The sequence below is a fragment of the Pelodiscus sinensis genome, chromosome 15, assembly GCF_049634645.1.
Source record: "Pelodiscus sinensis isolate JC-2024 chromosome 15, ASM4963464v1, whole genome shotgun sequence".
In the NCBI taxonomy this organism is placed as follows: Eukaryota; Metazoa; Chordata; order Testudines; family Trionychidae; genus Pelodiscus; species Pelodiscus sinensis.
This window is the reverse complement of record NC_134725.1, coordinates 36,923,184-36,946,276: the sequence shown is the minus strand read 5'-3', so window position 1 is coordinate 36,946,276 and position 23,093 is coordinate 36,923,184. Positions and strand designations below refer to the sequence as shown.

Sequence of the window (23,093 nt, the reverse complement as noted above, 5' to 3'; positions counted from 1 at the left end):
GAAAATGATCATGGAAATGCTTGTGAACAGTATTCTGGCATATGCTGCAAATCCCAGTGTGATTGTCTTCTGCATAAGTAGACACCACAGTTTTAACTTTCTATTCTGAATTATTCTTTTAATCATTTGTGCTGGCCACCTTGTGTATAAGATAAATGGTAGGATAACCTTACACCTGCATGATGTCATATAGTGTACATCCACAGTGTAGAAGGGACTGCTGTTGAGGAAAAAAAGAAAATTTTGGTTTCTTAGTAAATATTTGGTTGTTCATCAGGCCAATGATAGAAAAATGCTCCTATCTGAAAAAGGGTCATAAAATAATAAAAGTTTGCTAATTGGTCCCATATTCATCCAGGACCTCATTTCTCTTGTAAATGTCTGAGCCTTGATTCTGCAATTTCTTTAAGAGTGCACAGCAGGATGTGCAAGATTTTTTACCTGCATTGAAAGGTGAGTGGAGGACAAGCATGGGTACAAATAAGGGTGAGTGCTAGGCATAGCCCTTCATGATGAGCTGAAGGCTTCAATTCTTCTGAGTAGCTGCGGTTAACCCACTCTCCCCATCATGTGCCCACTGCTCCTTCAGCCCTCTTCTGCTACTAGGCAATAGTAATTTTGCATTAGGACAGCAGAACTCTCATTTAGCCAGGATGGGGTTCACTTGTGTTCCCTGCCCATCATTTCATCCCTTGTGCTTGAATTTCACTTGCGTTGTGGAGGATCAAACTATTAATGACTAGGACTTGGAATTAATTATTCCCCCTGTTAGTTTACATCCCTGTCCACTGAAATAAGACATCAGTATGGTAGCATTATTTTCTTTCAAAAGACCCAAATAAAATCTATTCCCAAGATAAGAAGTCAAAAATAGTTTCTAAGAAGAATGCAAACAAAGTCTTTTTTTATTTCCAGTGGCTTTAGCCTACCTGATTATGTAAATAAGGAACTTTATTTCCTTCTGTTTTTATAAAGTGTATAAATCAAAAGACTGTGAATCCAGGGATAACATATTTATTCTTCATTTATTTTACTACAGTTACCTGTATCTCCATTTTGTAGCGTGTTATTAATATTTATAGTCCTTTGCAAGTCTCCTTTCTGCAAGGAGCTTTATCCCAACAGGATCTATTTCTAAAATAATTTTACATGAATAAAAATGCCCAAACCTTGATTGCTTTGCTTTCAGGAATAGGCTAAAGTTCAAAATGGCAGGCAAATATAGCAGGTGCTGACTGTAATTCTCAGCTCTGAATTTATCTTTTCTGGAGCAATCTATAGGAAACATCTAATATTATGGACCAGTGGTTCAAATTTTTTGGTATATATAGTAACAGCAAAAGAAGCTATAATATATTTACAATGTCAAACTCTCTAGAAATGAAGTGTTTGATTATATGCAAGAAAATTCTGTTTGATATCTGCTAACATGCAGAGACTTTCGCTGTGGTTTTTTGCTCTGCTGACTTTTCTCATAAGCACCAGTTATTTTTTTAGTGAGTCAGGATGGGAGGAAACAGTGCCAACTGCAAGCAAAACTTTTTGGACCTTTCTTTGCTGCTTGTTGGTGTGATCAAAATGCCAAGTAAACCTTTAGGGCAGTATTGTAGCAGCTGGTATAAGTGCTGGTCTTAATCTCTAGAACTCTCAAGCACTGGGTTATAATCTTGTCCCGCATCTGCATCAAGTAGAACAGGCTACTAGCCCCTCTTCCTTCCACAAGTGATACTTGCATATCACAGGGCAGATTTTATCTCATCAGCTCAGTGCAGGACCAAATACTGTAGTTCTTTCTTGTTTTTTACTCATTTCTTACTCAGGTAAATGCATGGAAGTATGCCAAAGTAAGGAGGCAATAAAACTTAGTGAAAAACCAGATAAGGGCATCTGGATTTGATAAGTAATGTATAATGTTTTCAGCCTGTTTACATTGATTATAACCATACAATCCACACAAGCTATGATAAACAAAACAACTGGCCAACGTAAGAGAGGTGCTGAGATCTCATACATTTCAAAGGGAGATGAAGATTCTCCACACTTCGAAGGAGATAGCGAGCCACAAGATTGGACTTTCATTTCATATACATGGTCTAACTTAATACAATCACAAATGTATTAAAGTAGTTTGCTCTCAGTCACAATATCAGAAGATGGATCTTCAGAACCACCAAATGAATAAGCATTGTGCTTAACATAGTATTCATGTTGACAGCACAGAATTCATAGTTGTTTTCTGCCAGTGATTTTCTTTCTGCCTACCTGTCTGTCTGTCTACATGCATACAGGCACAAGTATTAAATAACATTGTGTCATTAGTTTCAAATGCTTTGTCCTGGTTATAGAAATGGGCTGCATTTAATTTTTTGCATTGTTGTCAAATGATTGATTTGTGTACCAGGGGACAAGCAGAAATCTTGAAATTTGGGAAGTAGCTAAACATTACATAGTGAAGCAGGATTCATAAAATAATTCAGTATTAGAAAACAACTGGCTAGTCTTACTAAACTGACTGCTATCTTTTTAGATGAATACTGTGATAGGCTGTAACTTCAAATCTCATAACTTTTACATGCTACTGTCTTAAACTGATCTTGTGCCTTTACCATTGTGGAACTAGTTAAATATTTTTATTCAGATAAATTATTTGAATTAGTTGTGTTATTTGTGTGTTTCTGGTACCTCAGTATAGTCAGTGAAGTATTGAATGATAGTTTTTTAAAATGAACTATGGGATACTAAATGGTTAGCAAGACTGGTAGTGGTAACAACCTTTTCCATTTGGTCACTATTCCGCATTCATCCCAAATCAGTTGTGAAAGTGAATGGGCATTGTAACTCTCTGGTGGCTTTAATGCACCCTTTGTGAAATAACTTAGTGATTCTCATTTTGGTTCCCAGTAGATAAGTGCCTGTATTTGCCAATCTCAGCAGCAAGGCTGAGGATTCAATAAGCCCTAAAAATTGAAGTTTCTTCTCACTTTCAGAAGGTGGTCCTTCCAGTTCAGGATTAAGATTAATTTTTAGGAGACTGTGGGGTATGGTCACTTATGGAAGATAGGGACCCGTATGCAATGCATGTTACACTTCCTCTGTGAACAAAGGATTTGTCTCTAGTGCTTTCAGACTTGCTTTTTTGCCTGCACTAAGTTCATCCACCCATTTTTCTTTTGTCAGAAAGTGATTTTATGCAGAGTGAACAATATATGCAGCAGCTCTATTCTTTGAGTCAATTGACATTAAGAAAACATTTTACTTTGCAGCCTGTAAGATTAAACCTTGTAAATGGTTAATGAAAACATTGAATTCAAGGCATCACTGATGGACTTTAAAGCCTTGAATGATATTCAGCCTGGATAGCTAATAACTCCCCTTTTGTTTTAAGATCTGCTGGGAAGCATCCACTTTCAAACCCTAAATGTTAACATTTCAGTAGCCAACTATGTGATTTCAATCAGGTGGTTAGATATCCAAATGCTTGTCCACTGTAGATGCAAAAAGGTAGAGAGACAATAGAAGGATCATTTTAAAACATTCTGTCTCCAATGGCTTGGCTCACAACTCAAAGCATGATACAAAATACATTCATTTTGCTGAGTATTTGATTAATCAGTTTTTGTTTGTGTTTTATTCTCAAAAGGTCCTGTTACTACAGCAAGAGGCAGTGCAGAAGTTAGTAAAATAATAATGAGTAATAACAAAACATCTAAATGAAGCTTCAGCAAATCATATTACTGTCAGAGAAATGATACTCAGAACCATTTACTCTCATTTCTATATTCTTAGGGTGGTCAAGTTTCGCCGCACAGGGGAAAGTTCCAGGTCAGATGAGGATGCCATTTCAGGAGAGCATGAAATTCAGATTGAAGGTGTTCGGTCAGAGCTAGAGGCTGTAGAGCTAGAAGATGGAGCTGCAGTGCCGAAGGAATTTGCCAATCCAACTGATGGTAAGCAGGTCTCGAGTGTTCCTCTTAGAAAAAGGATGTGACTTCTACATTTTACTCAGACTGCAGCAAAAGACTGGGTTGAAGGAACTGAAAACCCACCAGGCAAAGTGATAAGTAACAATATAGATTAATTATGATACAACTGATCAGCCATCAGTTAAATAAACTATCTTCTGAGGGGATTGGATTATTTGGATGTTATCAGAACTGGAATCAAAAGAAATCTCAGATCAAAACATACCTAAATTTGGAGGGATGAACATAGAGCTGGATCCAAATTTTTCCAAACACTTCCTGTGTTCATACAAAAGAAGTTTTGGTTTGCTTGCCAAACCAAAACTCTGGATCAAACACTCCAAAATTATGGACTGAATCTGGGATCGATCCTAGATATTGAAGATTATAGTGCAGCATAACTGACATAAACTCAAAAGAATCAAAAAGTTAAATAAAAGGGTAATAAGATTTATTGCTTTATTCTGATCAGTTGGTTTGGGACTGAGCCCTTACAATGCTATTTCAGGAGGATGTGGGACAATTAACTTGGCATGTTATTTTTGTAGTATACATTCAGTTACATGATTGCTGAAAGCTGATGGCATCTGACAGATGTTTGATAGCCTGCCTGATGTGAACTGATGCATATAGTGGATTACTTTGTGGAATTGTCTCCTACCAACTTTGTTCAAGGCATTTTGCATGGAATACTAAAGGGGAAATTATTCTTTAGGTACTTGATAACACAGTATACATAGGACTAATTTAAATCAGAATGTTCTGTTGACCTAGTATTAACAATCAGAATGTAGCTGGATATTTTTTGCTCATCCACTTCTGTTCGGTATTTTTCCTCACCCATTTTCCCCATATCACTCTCTGTATCCATAATGAGAATAACATAGCCCACTAGTCAGAAACATCATGGCCTCCATGGCCTCAGGAGGGGAAAGACTGGAGAATTACCTATTTGCTATAAAAAAATGTTTACTGATTTTGTAGCCCTCCAAATTTTTGGAACTGGATCTTGAGTGACCACATCTTTCCTCTGGGAGAGCTGGATAACTCCTTTTTAGAATTAATTACGGCTGCTCTTAAGTCCTCATGCAGTACAGGCAGTCCCCGGGTTATGTACAAGATAGGGACTTACATAATTTGTATGTAAGTCGAACTGGTACATATTGTAGGGGAAACTCTAGCCAAACATTTCTCCAGAGCTCAGTTTTATTCTCCCACCCCTCACTTCCCTCAGTCCTTTATTCTCAAGCTGAGGTGTCTGCTGAGAAAAGCCGATCCGTGTCTTCCTGGTCTGCTGGGGGAGGGGGAGGGGTGCTAGCTTCACGACTCCCTGGTCTGCTGGGGAGAAGCAGCTAGTGCGGGGTTGCCTCACCCCGTTTGTAAGTAGGGATCCGATGTAAGTCGGATCCATGTAACCCGGGGACTGCCTGTATTCACTAAAGCAGTAACCTATGGCTCACCTTCAGAGCTGAGGATGAAGCCTCTGCAGTGTGGTTAGTTCCCACTGGCATAGAGGACAAGAGGAGGAAACACAGCTAAGCACTCCAACTTTTGTCTGCTGGGACAGTTACCAGCCGAGGGAGCTTATTTACTTACACGGCTGATGTAATTTGAAGCCAGTATATCACTTGGGTGTATAGTATGGGTTTCTGTTCCCATTTTTGTTTCTTCTTATTCAGTGATGGTGGAAGAAGCAGGATGGAATTATAATGTGATACGCCTTCCCACTTTAGAGTACTTTATTTGGAGGTTTCTGGCTCACTGTGCATTTTCTCTTTAGCACAGTTGTGCCCTACTATTTATTCATTGTACTTTAACTTTCCCAAAATAGTCTGAGGTTATGTCTAGACTATGTAGAATTTTCGAAAGAGGATATGCAAATTCTGCTGAAATTTGCATATCTACTTTTGATCTTACTTTTGAAAGAAGATATTTCGAAAGTGAAAGTAGTCTGGACACGTTTTTTTTCTGAAAAAACCCTTTTTCGAAAAAGCCGCTCTTCCTTAAAAAAGGAGGCTTATGCAGTTTTGTTGAAAAGGGTTTTTTTCCCCAAAAAGCCCTCATCCAGACTATTTTCACTTTCAAAAGATTCTCTTTCGAAAAAAACCCCATAGTTTAGATGTGCCCTTCGAGGGGTAGCCATGTTAGTCTGTAACTTAAAAAAAAATCTTAAGAAAAAATGAGTGGTCCTGTAGCACCTTAGTTAGTCTCATAAGGTACATCTACACCTCAGCTTATTTTGGAATAACTGATTTTTTTGAAATAACAAAATTCATGTCTATACAGAAAGCCATTATTTTGAAATAATGGTGAGCTGGAGGACTTCTTATAACCTATAACCCTCATTTTATGAATAGTAAGAGAAGTCAAAGGAAGAGTGTTCTTCCTTTGATTTCCTGCTGCATGGACAGCGCCAAAGCTGAATTAACTACAGCCGGTCCCCAAGTTGCGAATGGTCGACTTATGACCGTTCGCAGTTATGACCAAAAGTGTTGTAAATGGCGGACCCCGAGTTATGAACATGATCCGTGCTTACGAACAGCGTGTTCGTGTGTAACTGAATGGGGTCCGACTTATGAACAAACCGAGGTACGACCAATTGCTTGGTCCGTAACTGGTTCATAAGTCAGAGACAGGCTGTATTTCAACTTCAGCTACGCAGTTGATGTAGCTGAAGTTGCATATCTTAACTGGACTTTTGCCCTGCTGGGTAGATGTGCCCTAAGATGCTACAGGACCACTTGTTTTTAAGCTTTTTCCCAAAATAATATCCAGACTTCGGTGAATCTCTGCAAAGAGCTCAGCATATCAGGAAAGATCTAGGACATGCACTAATATGGAGAGAGTTTCTGTTAGTGATAGCCCTAAAGAGAAGCTTGAAAGCACTGAAGAGACATACCACATAATTCAACACCATGTTTCTCAAATGATTGGATGTGAAACCACATACTGACTTTCTGAAAAATCTCAGCACTGGCTTATTTGGGACTTGACTTCCAGCAACGTATTATGAGATTAGCTGAAGTTTTACTTTTTCTGTAATGAGAACATTTTAATGGGGAAGTTGGCTTTGTATTTAGTGATAGTTGGTACTGGAAAAACTTTGAGACTTAAACTGATTTCAGCCACTTCAAAATTAAAAACATATGTATATTGACATCTTTTTTCTAAATTTCAGACAGATGTGGTTTGTAATGTCCAAGATAGTAAACGTGAGGGCTACGTCTAGTTTTCCGTTAAAAGCATTTTCAGAAAAGCGCGTCTAGATTGGTACGGACGCTTTTCCGCAAAAGTACTTTTTGCGGAAAAGCATTTGTGGCCAATCTAGATGCGCTTTTGCGCAAAAAAGCTCTGATCACCATTTTCGCAATCGGGGCTTTTTTGCGGAAAACAAATCTCAGCTGTCTACACTGGTCCCTTTGCACAAAAGTTTTGCGCAAAAGGGACTTTTGCCCGAACGGGAGCAGCAGTAGGAAGTCAGTGCTTTTGCGGAAATTCAAGCGGCCAGTGTAGACAGCTGGCAAGTTTTTCCAGAAAAGTGGATGATTTTCCAGAAAAACTGGCCAGTCTAGACACAGCCGAGATGTTTGAGATGCTTCAGATGAGATATAAATTGGGGTCCAAATTCAATACATGGCCATTTGCAAGATTCAGAATTCTATAGGCATTTTTAAAAACAGTATCAGTGATCGTCCATGTGTCCTGGACAAGCTCTCATCTCAAACCATTAAATTCTGCCTCCCTAGATTCCCTCTGTAATTTTAATTGGATAAAATATCCATCATTTCCTCTCCTCTTGTTTGGTATTGCTGTGTGCTGTTAAACAATTGCTGTACTTCACTTCAAAGATGGCTGCATTTCAGTGGTGGGTGAAGCGACCCCTTAGCCTAACATCAGCTCTCAGTCTAGATGGTACAAATCATTGAATTTCCTCCAAAGTCAACAGGGCTACACTGATTTGTATAAAACTACTGTATAAAGCCCTGAGGATTTAGCCCACTACACTAATATTACACTATCATTTTTATTAGCTGTGATTTAAATAGCTGTCGTGTATGGCTCTTCTGGGAGGGAAAGGAATGCAGTCCTGAACCAGAATTGTTGATTCTTTTCTAGATACTTTTATGGTGGAAGATGCGGTGGAAGCCATCGGATTTGGGAAATTCCAGTGGAAGCTCTCTGTTCTTACTGGATTAGCATGGGCAAGTAACTGTTGCCAAGGGCAATGACATGATCAGCCTCTCCAGGAATCCATGTCATACACTGAAATGCACATGTTATGTTTATGGTCTAGGGGAAAGCAAACAAACATGTAATGAGCAAAGACTAGTGCCTGAAATGTTAACAATTACCAGAATCAGAACTAGAATATGACAAGAAAGCTGATTAGGCTTTTTCTAGAAGACAGGGCTAGATGGAACCATTTGGATCCTGTACTCCAAAACTTTGCTTCAGGTAGGAAGGGTCCCAAATTAAACCTGTAGTAAATTGATCTTACTTTTCCTTAAAAACAAGCTAGAGATTTTTATCATATTTATATTAGGCAAAGTGTTCTATATTCTCTATAAATTCATTATTAACGAGGTTTTCCTGATAGCTGTATATATTCCTGTTGCACCCCACTCTCAGTGCTTCTAGGGGTTGGCATCTAGACCAAGTAATGATTCTCTTCTACAAATGTCAATTTTTATGTATAAAGACCTGTAAGATCCCTTCTCTGTAATATTTTAGGCCACACATATCTAGAGCCTTCATTTTCTAGTTACTGCCCACATATAGGATTACAAAATACAGGACTATGTAGGACTTTAAAGACTAACAAGATGGTTTATTAGATGATGAGCTTTCGTGGGCCAGACCCACTTCCTCAGATCAAAAAGTGGAAGAAAATAGTCACAACCATATATACCAAAGGATACAATTAAAAAAAATGAACACATATGAAAAGGACAAATCAAATTTCAGAACCGAACGGGGATGCGGGGGGAGGGGAAGGGGAGGGAGGTAGATGTCTGTGAGCTAATGATATTAGAGGTGATAATTGGGGAAGCTATCTTTGTACACGGCTATCACTATATAGAATTACAGTCTGCCATGATTATAATCCCAGTGAATAACTGAGGTAGATTTTGGCCCATAGATGTTTTCCCAAAATATTTGGACCAAATCCAGAGGTGATATATGTAAGTGTGTAAATTATATGGCAATAAGTAGGTTTAACTAAGTCTGGTTTAAAGGAAGTCTAAAGTTGGAACAACTCTTGCTAAGTAACCAGAAAAAGGAGTTAAAACAACCATTTTATGCACCACTTCTGAGTTTGGCTCTTTGAATCCTACCTACTAAAAATCTGATATTTTGTAGGCTTAGCTAGTTTAACGTAGCAGACCATCCCAAGTCTGTGGGGGCAAAGAGAAATGAGTTTTAAAGTGCTCATACCCCCATGCAAAGTTAATGCTCAGAAAATATATTGTTTATTTCACTGCACTATTTAAATCTGCAATGCAATAGCTGTCTTTCAAACTGGACTGCCATGTTTTGCCTCCATCACAGGAGTGGCTTCAGCAGGGAGGCGGTGACTTTAAAAAAGAATTATAATTGGCTGTGATTACAATAATACTCAGGCAGTCATAATTTTTTTCTTTATTGCCCTTCTAGATGGCAGATGCAATGGAAATGATGATTCTAAGTATCCTAGCACCTCAGCTTCATTGTGAGTGGCGATTACCAAGCTGGCAGGTTGCATTGCTTACATCGGTAGGAAAAATAGCTGACAGCTCCTGTATTCTGTAAGGTGTTTCTACTCATTGCTGTTCAGACACTTTAGTTTATATCATCATGTAAAATCTGCTCATGCCTTTACAGAGGGGTGGGGACTAGATTAGTATGGATTTATCTGACTTTGGCTCATTTGTGTTGTAAGAGCCTTTCTTTAAGAGACAGAATTTGATCATATGAAACTCAACCAGAAATTCAGATTTTGACTTGTGGGGGTTTCCATTACATGTAATTTCCAGCCCAACCTATATATTCACCCAGGCTCATCCCCAAACTCAGACACCCTCCCCCCACGTTGGCTCACAGAAAAGGTTTGTATAAATTTTGATAATCTTTTCAGAGAACCTTTTTTCTTACTTTGTTGGGAAAGTCTATGCTCCTTTGTACATGGAAATACTGGGAGCCCTGGGGTGAAGTGGATTTTGCTGTTTGTGCTGGGCTCTCCACGAACCCCTGAAAGTATAGCCCTCAGAGAGTGGTGCAACAGTGCTGGAAATGTAGATGTGCTTTAGAGAAGAGAAAATCTGTGTGTAGGACGTGGACGGGTGTGAATCCCTGCTACGTACAATTGTTGTTTCTTTGTGGTTTACAGCTTAACTCCCAAATTCCCATTACATTTCTTGCTCCAATGGCCTCTGATAATGTTTTGGACAGTGCTGAGATTGCACAAATTTGTAAATATGATATATACATTTTAACCAAATAGCGAGTGTAAACATCATGCCTTTCACCTAAGTGAAATCAAAACACTCCAACTAAATGAGGACCATAGCCAGCATTTCAGCATAGCAGTTTTGTCAGATATCTAAAGCAGTGGTGGGTAACCTGTGGCCCAAGCAAATGCGGCCTTTTGGGGTTCTATGTCTCGTAACCCAATACGGCCCATTGGGGTTCTATGTTCATTTCGTTTTCTCTTGCCCATGCACAGGGTTGACATAGTCTGCTGGTTTTCATCTGCTTAATTTTTTCCCCTATTGGTATTGTTAAATTGACATGTGCTTAAATCAAGGACATGTGAAATGATGTACGTGCTGATTGCACACATTTGAGAGCCATATACTCCCTCTGCATCCAATCAAAGCACTGCTATGGTTCAGTTGTCACACTCTGCAAATTCTAGGTAGCAAAACTACCCTATCCTGGGAGATCATCTTGGTTACAACAATCTTGCGGCCTATTGAGATGAAGGAGGCCACACATGCAACTCACTCACTAGCCTAGATTGCCCATCACTGATCTAAAGGATGGAGTAACCTCAAATGTTTGATGAAAGCTGGTAAATGGATGGTAAGTGGACCCTTTCTTGCATAGGCTGCAGTGCCTTTTTAGACAAAACTTCCATTGTCTTCAGTGGGATTTTTGGCCATATAAAAACTGCAAGATCTGATCCATGAGTGAAACTTGGCAGTTTTTGTCATTAATGTCAGTGGGGGAGTATTTTTATTTGTGATGTATGCTATATTTCCTGTAGTATCACTATTATTAAAGGTACAGTTTTTTCTTTAACAATATCTCTGGAGTTGTAAATTCTAATTATGTCTCCAGTCAAGGACAGTTACATCACCTGTGAGACCAAATCTCACACAAATTGCTGATGAAACTGTTGATCAGAGGCTAGAGAGGAGACATACCCAGTATCACCCAGTATTCAGAGAAGCTCAAAGCTGCAAGGTACTGAGCACTGTAGCCTGATCCTATACAAAGCTTAAGCAAATGTTTATTTTTAAACATGTCATTAGCCTCATTGCAGTTAATAGGACTGCTCATGCACTTAAAATGAACATATGCTTCAGTGCTTAACAGGATTTGAGCCAGAATAATTAGCATCTTGCAGAATCGAGCCTCAGATGAATACTAGCATGTATACTAGCCTGCACGTTGAAATGCCAGTCACAGATTAGCTCTGTGCACAGGGCCTTAATGACCTTCCATTTATCAGCAATTTATACAAACTAGTCATTGTGTCAAAACTTAACATTGCTGGTCCTATTGAAGTCAATAGTGAAACTTGCATTGCCATCCATAAGTGTGGAGTTAGTCCAATGTTGAGTGCTTTTGAAAGTCCCATTTTTTATATAAATCTCCTTTATAAAAACTGGACCCTCAAGCATCTGAGCGTAATACAGTGGTGACAATGAGTGTTTCAATTTTTTGGTCTGATTGTAAAGTTGTGCAGCTTTCTCTTTTGAGCTGTTCCCTGGAAATGTACATGTGATGTTAAGAGGAAAACTATTTCTGATTTTCCACAGGTGGTGTTTGTGGGAATGATGTTCAGCTCTACACTCTGGGGAAACATTTCAGACCAATATGGCAGAAAAACTGTAAGCCTCCAATTTTTATTGGAATAGGGGCCATTATAACACAGGTACTGTGCACTCCACTAGAGTGCATAACATTGCTTATTTGCATAATCCACATACTTGCACAAGAATCAAGCACTCCCAAGCTAGCTCAGTTTCTGCTCTCAGTGAGAGCAACAGGATTGGAGTAGTAAATGAGAGGTTAGAAAAATAAAGAGCGAAGAAAATAACTGCCTGACTGTGTTATAAAGTTAAGCATGTTTTCTTTAGAGAAAGTCTTTATGAAATTCTGGGCTCAGGTTCAGCAGCTCATTAAAGCACATGGTAATTGAACACACTTATAGCATACTTATTTGCTTGCACGAACTATAGGGCTTTGTGCTTAATTAGGGCCACTAGCATGCAACATTTGTACATATAGTTGTGAAGTCTCCTTTAACTATTTTGAGCCTAACTTTATGAAACCCTTGGCTCCCGGGTTCACAAAACTATCCTCATAGAGTGCTATCTGGCTTCCTAACTTAGGAGATCTGAGTGTTAGTCTGTCATTTTCTAATTTGTGTTACGGCATCATCCTTTTTCTGTTGTTTGTTAAATGCAGGGGTTAAAAATCAGCGTGTTCTGGACCCTGTACTATGGGATCCTCAGTGGTTTTGCACCAGTGTACAGTTGGATCCTTGTGCTCAGGGGACTGGTGGGCTTTGGGATTGGAGGAGTACCTCAGTCGTAAGTAAATATTCCCGTTGCAAAATATTTCCCTTTTCATGTCTTGTAACACTGAAATAAATGTTCCTGTGGAATTGTGAATGTCACTCAATTCAGGTGCCTTCTGTTCCTAAGTTGTTCCAAAAAGGTTAGCACTGATGTATTCAACTCTAGGAAGGCTTTTGAAATGCACAGGTTTTCTGTGAGACAGCGATTAGACCCTGATAGCTAACATGCTCTTCTGAACAAACTGAGGGTACGGCTAGACTACATGGCTCCATCGACAAAGCCATGTAGATTACTTTACTCAACAAAGGGAAATGAAGCGGCGATTTAAATAATCGCTGCTTCATTTAAATCAAACTGGCCGCCGTGCTGTGCCGATCAGCTGCTTGTCGGCACAGCACGGCAGTCTAGATGGGGATCTGCCGACCCCAGATTCTGTAAAGGATCTTCTGACAAAGGGTTCTGGGGTCGGCAGATCCCCGTCTAGACTGCCGCGCTGTGCCGACAAGCAGCTGATCGGCACAGCACGGCGGCCAGTTTGATTTAAATGAAGCAGCGATTATTTAAATCACCGCTTCATTTCCCTTTGTCGTCCTGCCTCATCTACATGGCTCTGTCGATGGAGCCATGTAGTCTAGATGTACCCTCAGTTTGTTCAGAAGAGCATGTTAGCTATCATGTAGTCTAGACACACCCTGAGTGTCTGAATTGAATATGGTCAGAGGCTTTACATATAAATTCTATTGGATTTTCCTGTACTAAACTAAGGCAGTTAGCTATTGATATTCAGTCTGCAGATCTAAGGCATGAAACTTTAAAGCAGCTGATAGAGATCAGCTTCTTATTTTGGTGCTTTTACATAGAAGAAGTGAAGTGCTAATCACAGGAGTTGTGCTTCCTACAAGCAGATGGAGCAGAATAGACAGGGAAGCCTGACTTAGACAGATGCTCATGGATTTGTTTATGGGGTGAGTCAATATCCTGCAATAGCTGAAGCTTTTCTAGTACCATTCCCACAAATCCAGACAAAGGGGTCACAGCTATGATATGCTTCTGTAATACTATTAGTACCTATTCCATTGCTCTTTCGCCTCACTCCAGTAAGACTACAAACGAGAGTAAACTATGTGAACTATGTATGTAAACTAAAATAGTCATTAACCTGCCAGATGTTTATAAAGCATGAGCCGGATTCTGCCACACATTTCTCAATACACGTTATTAAAATGGGGCAGAAGAGCAAAAGAAAAAATGCATCAGAGTTAATGCTTTGCATTACAAACATTTATTAATAGATAAATCTAAATTAATGTCATTTTACAGAAGAAACAAAGGCACAGAGAAGTTACATGGCTTGCCAAGGGTCACAAAGCAAGCCAGTTACAGATGTCAGAATAGAGCCCAGATCTCCTGAGCTACTGTGTCTGGCTCTAATTGTAAGAGAGTCCAGTGGGCAGTAGTGCATGTAAGAGGCAGAACTTCTGTAGTGCCAATTATTCTGTAGAGTATTGTGATTGTATTATTGCATTCTGTAATTCATTTTTGGACAGAGTTTTTGGGAAAGATGATATTTAAAATAATGCTTTGTACAATTACAAATGAATCTATTACATGTAGGAGCTCATTTAGCTGCGTATGTAGAAGCTATATATAGGAATCTGTGGCCCCCCAGGGAACCTTACTATAGGATACTCTGTGACACTGAATAGAACATAATTATTAGCATTCACAGCATCCCACAGATACGGAAATAGGAGATGCAGAGCATTCCATTAAAAAGAACAACCCACACAACTGTAATCACTGTACTCTATTACATTACATGGAGAATGCTCTGCATTTCATTACACATGATTAAGTTCTCCTATTTTTAATCACTAATTTAATATGATATTATTTGCAGTGCTATCCATTGATTAACTGAGCTCTATGAAGTCATGGAGAGCTCAGAACTGCACTTCTGAAATCAGCAGGAGTTTTGTCATGATTTCAAAGGGTAGCAGGGTTAGACCCTTAAGGAGTTTCAGAAGCAGAAACGGAGGCCGGCCGCAAGTCAATGGAATGCTAATATGTCAGAGCACAGAAACACAAATCCTAATGGACTGTTTGAAACAGACAAAATAAACTTTTGATTGGCTCCTGTTCCTTGCATTAATCCTCAGGAAACACACACACTGCAAAGTTGCCATTCAGATGTGTTGGCACAATAGGGTACAAAAGCATTGCAGAGAATCAAGTCAATTTTTTAAAATCACACTTAATAAAAGAATGCAAATGATTTTATATGAGCAATAACAATTACAGCTTCAGGGTTTTCATCTCTTGGAGGACTGAAACTTAGTAACTGTGAAATTCTCCTAGTAAATTGTTAAGTACTGGGGAAATAGTCTATCAAGCAACTGCAGGAGTCATGCATTGAATCCCACTGTGTAAATTCCTGTCCAGACCAGAGCTGTGAGCAAATTACACACTAAGATCTGCTGCTAGATATAGCAGGTTTGAGTGAGGTTACAAAGCAACAAACAGCATCAAATTCTCTCCTCCATTGCTCATCTGCAATCCACATTCAAGTAAATAAGATTGTTTTGGTGTAAACACAGAGGTAAAAGTAACTTAAAATTTCTTACAGATACTATCCTATTGCAGCTCCGGCCCCTGCCAGCTCTTTAAATAGCTCCCTGCTGGCTTTTGCTGGAGCTGCCCACCAGGACGCACCCGCTTACTTTCACTTCTGTGTGAATGAGAAAAGACTGATCCAATGTCTGTACTACTGCTGGCAGTGTGGGCTGGGAAGGGTTTTTGTGTTGTCACTATGGTGATTGGCATTTTTAAAGAGGAATCAAATCAAATGCCTGAACATAACTCACTGTGCTAACATGACATTTTTCTCAATGTTTGTCTTTACAGAGTGACCTTATATGCAGAATTCCTTCCAATGAAAGCCAGAGCAAAATGCATTTTATTAATAGAGGTAAGCAATATAGCCAAGTGTACTTGGTCCTTAGATTTAGAGGGCCAAATTAGCTGCATATTGTGTCCATTCAATCCCACTGACCGTAGAAAATTCAAAACCGGCTACAACGAATAGATGGCTGAATGCAGCTCTCTATACCAGTGTCAGAGAGTGCTGCATTTAGCCTATAAGGTGTTAAAATGGAAAAAAAATAGGACTGCCTCCAGAAGAGCAAGCTGTTACTTGGTCTGTACTCAGAGGCTTTGAAAGGGCTGTCTCTGTTAAATCTGGTCGTCCCTTAATTCAAATAGCCTTTAAGCAAAATTAATCTTAATATAATTGCTGCCTATAATTAGTTTTCACTGCCTGATCTTCACTCAGTGTTAGAGTTCAGTAGATATGCAACTCTTTCATGGTGCTGGTATTCTCTTTCCTTGTCTTGGTAAGGCTAGTTCTGAGCATTCTGGATCTCTGTGATCACCTGGTGGAATCTGAAATATATCCTAAGAATTGACTAGGTAGTTATCAGGAAAAGGAAATTAGCCTTTGAGGGAACTAAAAATCAAAGGGAAGAAAATATCAGATGGATCTGGATAGGTTTCATGAGAGAGAGTACGTCTACACTACATGGATATTTTGGGATACCAGAGGTTATTTTGAAATATTTTTCGAAATAACGGGATGCCGTGTTGATATCCCTGTGTAAACCTTGTTGCACTAGGGATAAGGGATGGCATGAAATAGTGCATTATTTTGAAATTTGGCACTGTGTAGAGGCGCCAAATTTCAAATAAGCTGTTTTGAAAGAGATTCTAAATAAGATACACAAACTATGTATTTTATTTCAAGTTTAGTGTGCTGTGTAGGTGCACCCAGAAAGCTCTGGCCTTAATAATAAGAGTCTCAATTCTTTCCTTCTTTTGCAGGAAATCTTTTGTTGATTTTGATGATTTTACCTTTGTAAGGAGAACAGGATTTTAGATCTCACTGCTGTTTATAAGAATTATACTTAGAAATAGATTATTATTATCCTAGGAAAGTTTATTATGTCTGGGTATCAACTGAATGGATCTAGACTCATGTCTTAATCATTCACACCATAATGAGTTTGCAGCACTTTTGAGGTAACTGTATGTGATATGAAATATAAGGCCAAATTCTATCGTCATATGGCATTATTGAAGCAGTATTTGAAAATCACAGCAGAATTAGGCCTATTATCCACAAATTAAGTCTGATTCATTATTTACCTGTCTGCAGGTCTTCTGTAACAAATGCAGCACATTGATCTTACTGAAGGTGAAACTACCAGCCTTAATAGCATAAAATGTCCCTCATATGAAATCTTTTTTCCCCTTACTCAAAGATTTCAGTTACCTGAATTTTAGAATGGAATAGCATCTTACGAAAAGCATGGTACAGAGGGTGAGGTATGGGCAAAGTCTGAAGACAAAAGGCACACAGATATAGTAAAGCTCTTCCACATATGAAACAGGAGGTTATTTTATATAAGAAGCTGCTTCTGACACCAGTTTATTTATCAATATTTAAACATAGGTTTCTAGAGTACATTGGTGATAGGTTTTCAGAACTGAGCTGGTGGAGCATGAGGAAAAGTCCCATGGACAAATGGCGAGATTTCTTTTGGTTTACATCTGTGCACATTGTACATGTAGCCTCCATGATTCTCCGCCGGTCTCTATAGTACAGAATTTACAACAACAAATTCTCTATTTTGGCAAGGAGGTAGACTAGATGACCCTTCCTGTTTCTTCTAACCTTGTGATTCTGTGACTTTAGAACTTCAGGTTGAAAAGAACATTCATAAAAATATTCCTTCTCCTTTTTACCTTTTGTGCTGTTATCAGTCATGCAACTCAGAATTCTTTTATCCTTATAACCATTTCCTTTTTTTTTCTTTTTTGGTTTTGGTTTTGGTTTTGCAGGTCTTTTGGGCCATTGGGACTGTATTTGAAGTCCTTCTTGCAGTGTTTGTGATGCCGACACTTGGCTGGCGCTGGCTGCTCATTCTTTCTGCTGTTCCACTCTTGCTGTTTGCCATCTTGTGTTTTGTAGGTATTCTTTATGGGAGAGATGTTTATGCAGCATGCAAATCTAATATTTCACTGTAAAAATATAGTTATTATGGAGCCTGATTGAGTGGAATTCTGGCACTCTGTTAATAAATCTGAAATTATGATGTAAATGATGGTACTTCAAATTATCCTGTTTCAACAGCTAGTATAGTAAAACTCCATTGGTCCAGCATCCAATGCTCTGGCACTCCTGATGGTCTGGCACCATCAAGAACCCGGAAGTGCTCCGGCTGCCGGACAATTGGAGCAGCTCTGCGCCTGGCTTCCTGATTCAGCCGCTACTGAAACTGACCAGCAGCTGAATCGGGGAAGCTGGGAGCAGAGCAGCTGGGGTGCTGCCGGTTGGTCCCATAGCGCTGCCCCTCGGTGCTGTGGGACCAACCCGGCAGCACCCCAGCTGCTCTTGGGGACGCCTGGGGGAGAGCAGCTGGAGGGCTGCCGGGTTGGTCCCATAGCGCCGAGGGGCGGCGCTACCGAACCAACCCGGCAGCACCCCAGCTGCTCTGCTGAAACTGACCAGCAGCGGCTGAATCAGGGACGCCTGCGGCAGAGCCAGACTGTCGGAAGGGGGGGGGCTATGAGGGGTCTGGGGTGGCATCCCTCCCACCCCACCCCACCCCAGATCCCTCATAGCCCCCCCTTCTGATAGTCCTGCATATCTGATAGTCCGGCACCCCCTGGGTCCTAAAGGTGCCGGATTATCAGAAGTTTACTGTAATAGGAAGGTTCTCAATGAAAGTCGTTCTGATGATGTAATGCTTATCATCTGATGCCCTGCTGTAGAAAACTAGTAGTTGGGAGTTTTGTGAAACAAGTCCAAATTGGAATTCTCTCTCCCATTTACTCCCGTTGTTTCAGTCAAATACAGTGGAATCAACCTTTTAGTCATATTAAAATCAGTTATTTTCTGATTCGTCTTGGGACTCTTAAATAATTTTACTGCAAATCACAACTTCCACCTAATCTGTTTTTCAGTAAAAACTCTTGGTGCTCATACACTGCTGTCTGAAAAAATGAGTAGTACTGTGGCACCTTAAAGACTAACAGATTTATTGGGTAAAAACCACATCATCAGATGTGTCTGAGAGATTGCAGATGCATTGGATGAAGTCGTTTTTACCCTCAAAAGCTTATGCTCAAATAAATCTGTTAGCCCTGGTCTATACTAGGATTTATTTCAAAATAACCCCCCACGGGCGAATTTATAAGCAGAGTGTCTGCACTACCACGCCTGTTATTTCGAAGTAATGGGCTGTGGAATTCAAAATCTATACTACTTTTCCTCAGGAGTAATGCTAATTCTAAAATAGTTATTTTGAAATAGCGGTAGTGTGGACACTGTAGTGCTGCTATTTCAAAATAACTACCTCCCAGAGTAATTCGAACTAATTACTCCCCAATGCTTCCTGGGGCTCTAAGTCGATGGTAGTGCATCCACATTAACAGAGCCTGCCTCAGATTAATTTCAAGGCTTCCCTGTAGTGAGGACACGCTAGTTCGAATTTGTAAAATTGGGAATTAAGTCAAACTAAATAGTTTCTAAATAGTTTCCTAGTGTAGATATGGCCTCAGTCTGTAAGGTGCCACGGGACTCTTCATTTTTTTTACAGATACAGACTAACATGGCCACCCCTCTGAGACTCCTGAGTAAAAATTTGACTGTGCAGTTGTTATTTTTTAGACATTGTCATTCTTTTTCAGTAATCTCCCCAGATGATTACATGGGTGTTTAAAATCTTATGTATTGAAAAAGGTTTAAAAATTGACAGTTTTGAATATTTTCAGATTCCTGCTAACCTATTGACTGTTTTACCATTCCTGCTGTGAATGTAATGCCAAAAATTCCAAAGATATAGTAACATTTTTCAAGAATAAAAAGTAAGCAATGGAGGAGACCTTTGTAGGATAGGTTTGGGGATGAATGCCTGATATTATGATGAAAATAACATATGGAATTTCTTAAACTCTGTTGGAGAAATTCATAGGTAGAAAGACCATTTTGTAATTCATCATGGGTGTCTCTGCAAGCAGTCTCATTCTCACTGGGACTGCTCACATCTGCCTCAGTCAGTTTATTGTCCTGTCTTTGACAATATTGTGCCTGCTCTACTTTGCTTTTATAGTGGCTGCCAGAAAGTGCAAGATATGATGTGTTATCTGGAAACCAAGAAAAGGCTCTTGCCACTTTGAAGCGGATAGCAGCTGAAAATGGATCTCCAATGCCTCTGGGAAAATTAATCATTTCCAGACAGGTGATTTATATTCTGACATATTAAAAATGATGGCAATGTAAAGAGGCTGTAAAATGGGCATAAATTACATTTATGCTCATTTTTGGTCCTCTTTATACTAATACTGAAAGGTGCAAAGCAGAACCCCAGACCTCAACAGCCCTGAACTATATGTGGAATTTTGGATTCCAGGTTGATTCTGAATTTTGCAGCTATCCTCTGTTTCTATAATAGAACAACCCCAAGCTCCAAAGAACTTCCAGATTTTGGAGACATTCTGCACAGGCTGGCTTGCCTCTTTGTCCTGCAGAAATTCTTGGGCAAGCCAAAGTTCTCCTGCTGGAAAATGAAGAAAGGCTTTGCTTGCTTTTTTTTTTTTTTTTTTTAAAGGATGAGGTTGCAAAATGTTTTTTTTTTTCCTAAACCACAAGAGCATGGGTCAGATGCTGTCCTGTTCTAAGACTCTTCCTGCACAGGAGACAGGGAGGAGAATCACCACGGAACTGCTTATGGCTCTCAAACTGGCCTTAGCCCCAGCCTAAATTAGAGCTCCCTAGAGGTTGTTCTAATTTACAGCAGCTTGCTGTTATCCTTAAGAGATTATACACCAGCTGTGAATTGGTATAATAGAGCCAAGTCCCTCTCTACACATTCTCCATGCTGACACTATCTCGTTCTCCCCCTGTGCTTGGGTGGTATCAGCCAGCTCTAATAACTTCACACCAGCTGAGAATTCCCACTGGCAGGGAAATTCTTAACTTGGCAGCTGCAGCCAGATTGTGGCTCCTTTCCTCGTCTTGTATTCCTGAAGACACCTGAAGGGACTATGGCCCTAAGCTATGTAATATGTATCGAATGGCCCGACATAAGAGTGCAAGTGTCATGATTCCATGCAATCAAATTTCCTCTGACTGTTTATGACATGACGTCAATTTTAAATAGAATCAAAATCCAACAGCTGTATTTTTGTTTGTTTCAAAACAGGAAGACCGTGGCAAAATAAGAGACCTTTTCACACCCCAGTTTAGGTTGACAACATTGTTGCTTTGGTTTATATGGTAAGAGGAAATACAAACTGTTCAATGTCAGCTTGCTTATGTATGGTTTTCAATGGATGTAGCACTAAAAAGGAGCAAATCTCACTTCCCTCAAACCTGCATTATACTGTAATTTCTTAAACCAATAAATAACATTCACTCAAGATTCAGTGGCTTATTAATTTTCTGGATGCCAGTAGGAACCATACTTTAAGAAAGTATTTAATGGAAGTCCATTGCTTCCATTAGGTTCCATTTTGATTCACAATGCTTATTGTGTGTGCAACCATCTCAGACTTCCTCTCTCATCTTCCTCACAGGTTTTCCAATGCCTTTTCTTATTATGGATTAGTTTTACTAACTACAGAGCTCTTTCAAGCAGGAGATATCTGCAGCAGTGAGTATTAGCTCTTTTCCTCTTTCTAAATGAATCACTAACAGGCAGAATGGAACCTGGGCTCTCTGGAGCTTAGTGCACAAGTCTATCGCTTGAGCTAAAAACCAACTGGATGTCAACTAAGGCTGTCAAGGATACTCTTTTTCTCTCTGTATGGTCTAAGTGCCACTTCATGGGACAGTGATCTACACCCACTAGGTGTGTGGGTTACATAAATATGCCGTGCAGATGAGAGAGAAAAGGTGGGATTCTTTTTATTGAAATAGTTTCTGCTAATGGTTTGGAAAGGGTCACCATTTTTATTGCTCACATTAGGAAACATTAAGAGTTTGTTCATTTTGAACATGGGTCAGTTACAATACCCTGTTTGCTGCTCGATGCACAGGGGTTCTATGGTGGACACACACAGGATGGATTCCACAAACCTAAGGTGTAAAATAGCTATGGAGCCTGCAAAGAAGTTTTATTAGAGGCAGGTATCTGTTCTGCCTGAGTAAAATGTGATTCAATAAACGTGACTAGCCAGATTTGGCACTCACAGGCCTAATTAGGTATGAAATAGAGAAAATTGCTAACTACCATAAGGTACTTGAAATGTAAAGAACTGCTGAGGGGAAAGATATTGCATAGAAATTCAGCATCTTTTTGGTTGCATTTTGTTGTGTTACTATTCTTGTTTTACTTTTGTAAAAAAGTCCTTTAAAATTCTTTGAAAATTAGATTCGCTCAGGGAAAGTGTTACTGTATTCTGAACACACTAAATTAAGGAACACACTCTGGCAGCTGGGAAATTATACACAGGGCATGGATATTGCTATGAGAAGGTATCAATTTAGGGCTTGCCTAGGAGCTGGGAAATAGCATGAGCAAGCTAACTTTGGATACTAGAAAAATGTTGTTAGTGATTACAGTGTGGTCTAGTGGTTAAAATATGAGTCTATGAAACAAGATGACTGGTTCTTTTCCTGGCTGTGCCATTCATTCGCTGTAAGGCATTGGGCAAATCACTTGACCATTTTGAGCCTCAATTTCCCCACCTGTAATTTTGAGCCACCTAGTACAGTAAAAAAGTCTTTACTGCTTGTGCTACAAAGAATCACTAACATTCTGTGATAGAAGGGACTATACAAGTATAAAGTCTTGTATGCTGTAGGTGAATGTGAGGAAAGTTAAAGACCTTTGGAAAGGCAATAGAGTGCATTATAGTGTAGACAACTGATATTAACAGTATATTTTAAAAGGAAGGACCATGAAAGGGGTTGGTAATAAGACTCAGGAAGAGGAGAGAGGCTTGGTTTAAAAAGGGAAACAGGAGTGCTGGTCTGTGGATCTTAGAATCATAGAACCCTAGAGTTAGAAGGCACCACAAGGATCTTCTAGTCTAAGATCTTGTTTCAGGCCATAGTGTAAATAATCATAATATTTTGCTTTTCTGTAGCATCTTCCATCCATGCTTCTTGAATCTCTTTATGTGGCCTAACGAGTTAACCTTCACAAACATCTCAGGCTACGTCTATACTGCGCTTTCTTGCACAAGAAAATATGCAAATGAGGCAAAGTGGTAAATATAGCTGGGCCTCATTTGCATACTTAATGAGCCACCATTTTTGCGCAAGGGGCTTTTGAGCAAG

At 39.5% G+C, this 23,093-nt stretch overlaps 1 protein-coding gene across 3 annotated transcripts in view; it reads left to right on the top strand.

Annotated features, from left to right (window-relative positions):
- SVOP (SV2 related protein) overlaps positions 1-23,093 on the top strand; it is a 54,114-nt gene that overhangs the window by 11,020 nt on the left and 20,001 nt on the right. For all 3 annotated transcript variants that reach the window (XM_075898793.1, XM_075898792.1, XM_075898791.1), the window contains exons 2-11: positions 3,787-3,947; positions 8,079-8,164; positions 9,618-9,716; positions 11,987-12,058; positions 12,639-12,763; positions 15,656-15,719; positions 17,648-17,773; positions 19,921-20,049; positions 21,013-21,086; positions 21,386-21,462. In XM_075898793.1, the coding sequence (XP_075754908.1) occupies positions 3,787-3,947; positions 8,079-8,164; positions 9,618-9,716; positions 11,987-12,058; positions 12,639-12,763; positions 15,656-15,719; positions 17,648-17,773; positions 19,921-20,049; positions 21,013-21,086; positions 21,386-21,462 (1,013 nt within the window). The remainder of the gene's footprint in view (positions 1-3,786; positions 3,948-8,078; positions 8,165-9,617; positions 9,717-11,986; positions 12,059-12,638; positions 12,764-15,655; positions 15,720-17,647; positions 17,774-19,920; positions 20,050-21,012; positions 21,087-21,385; positions 21,463-23,093) is intronic.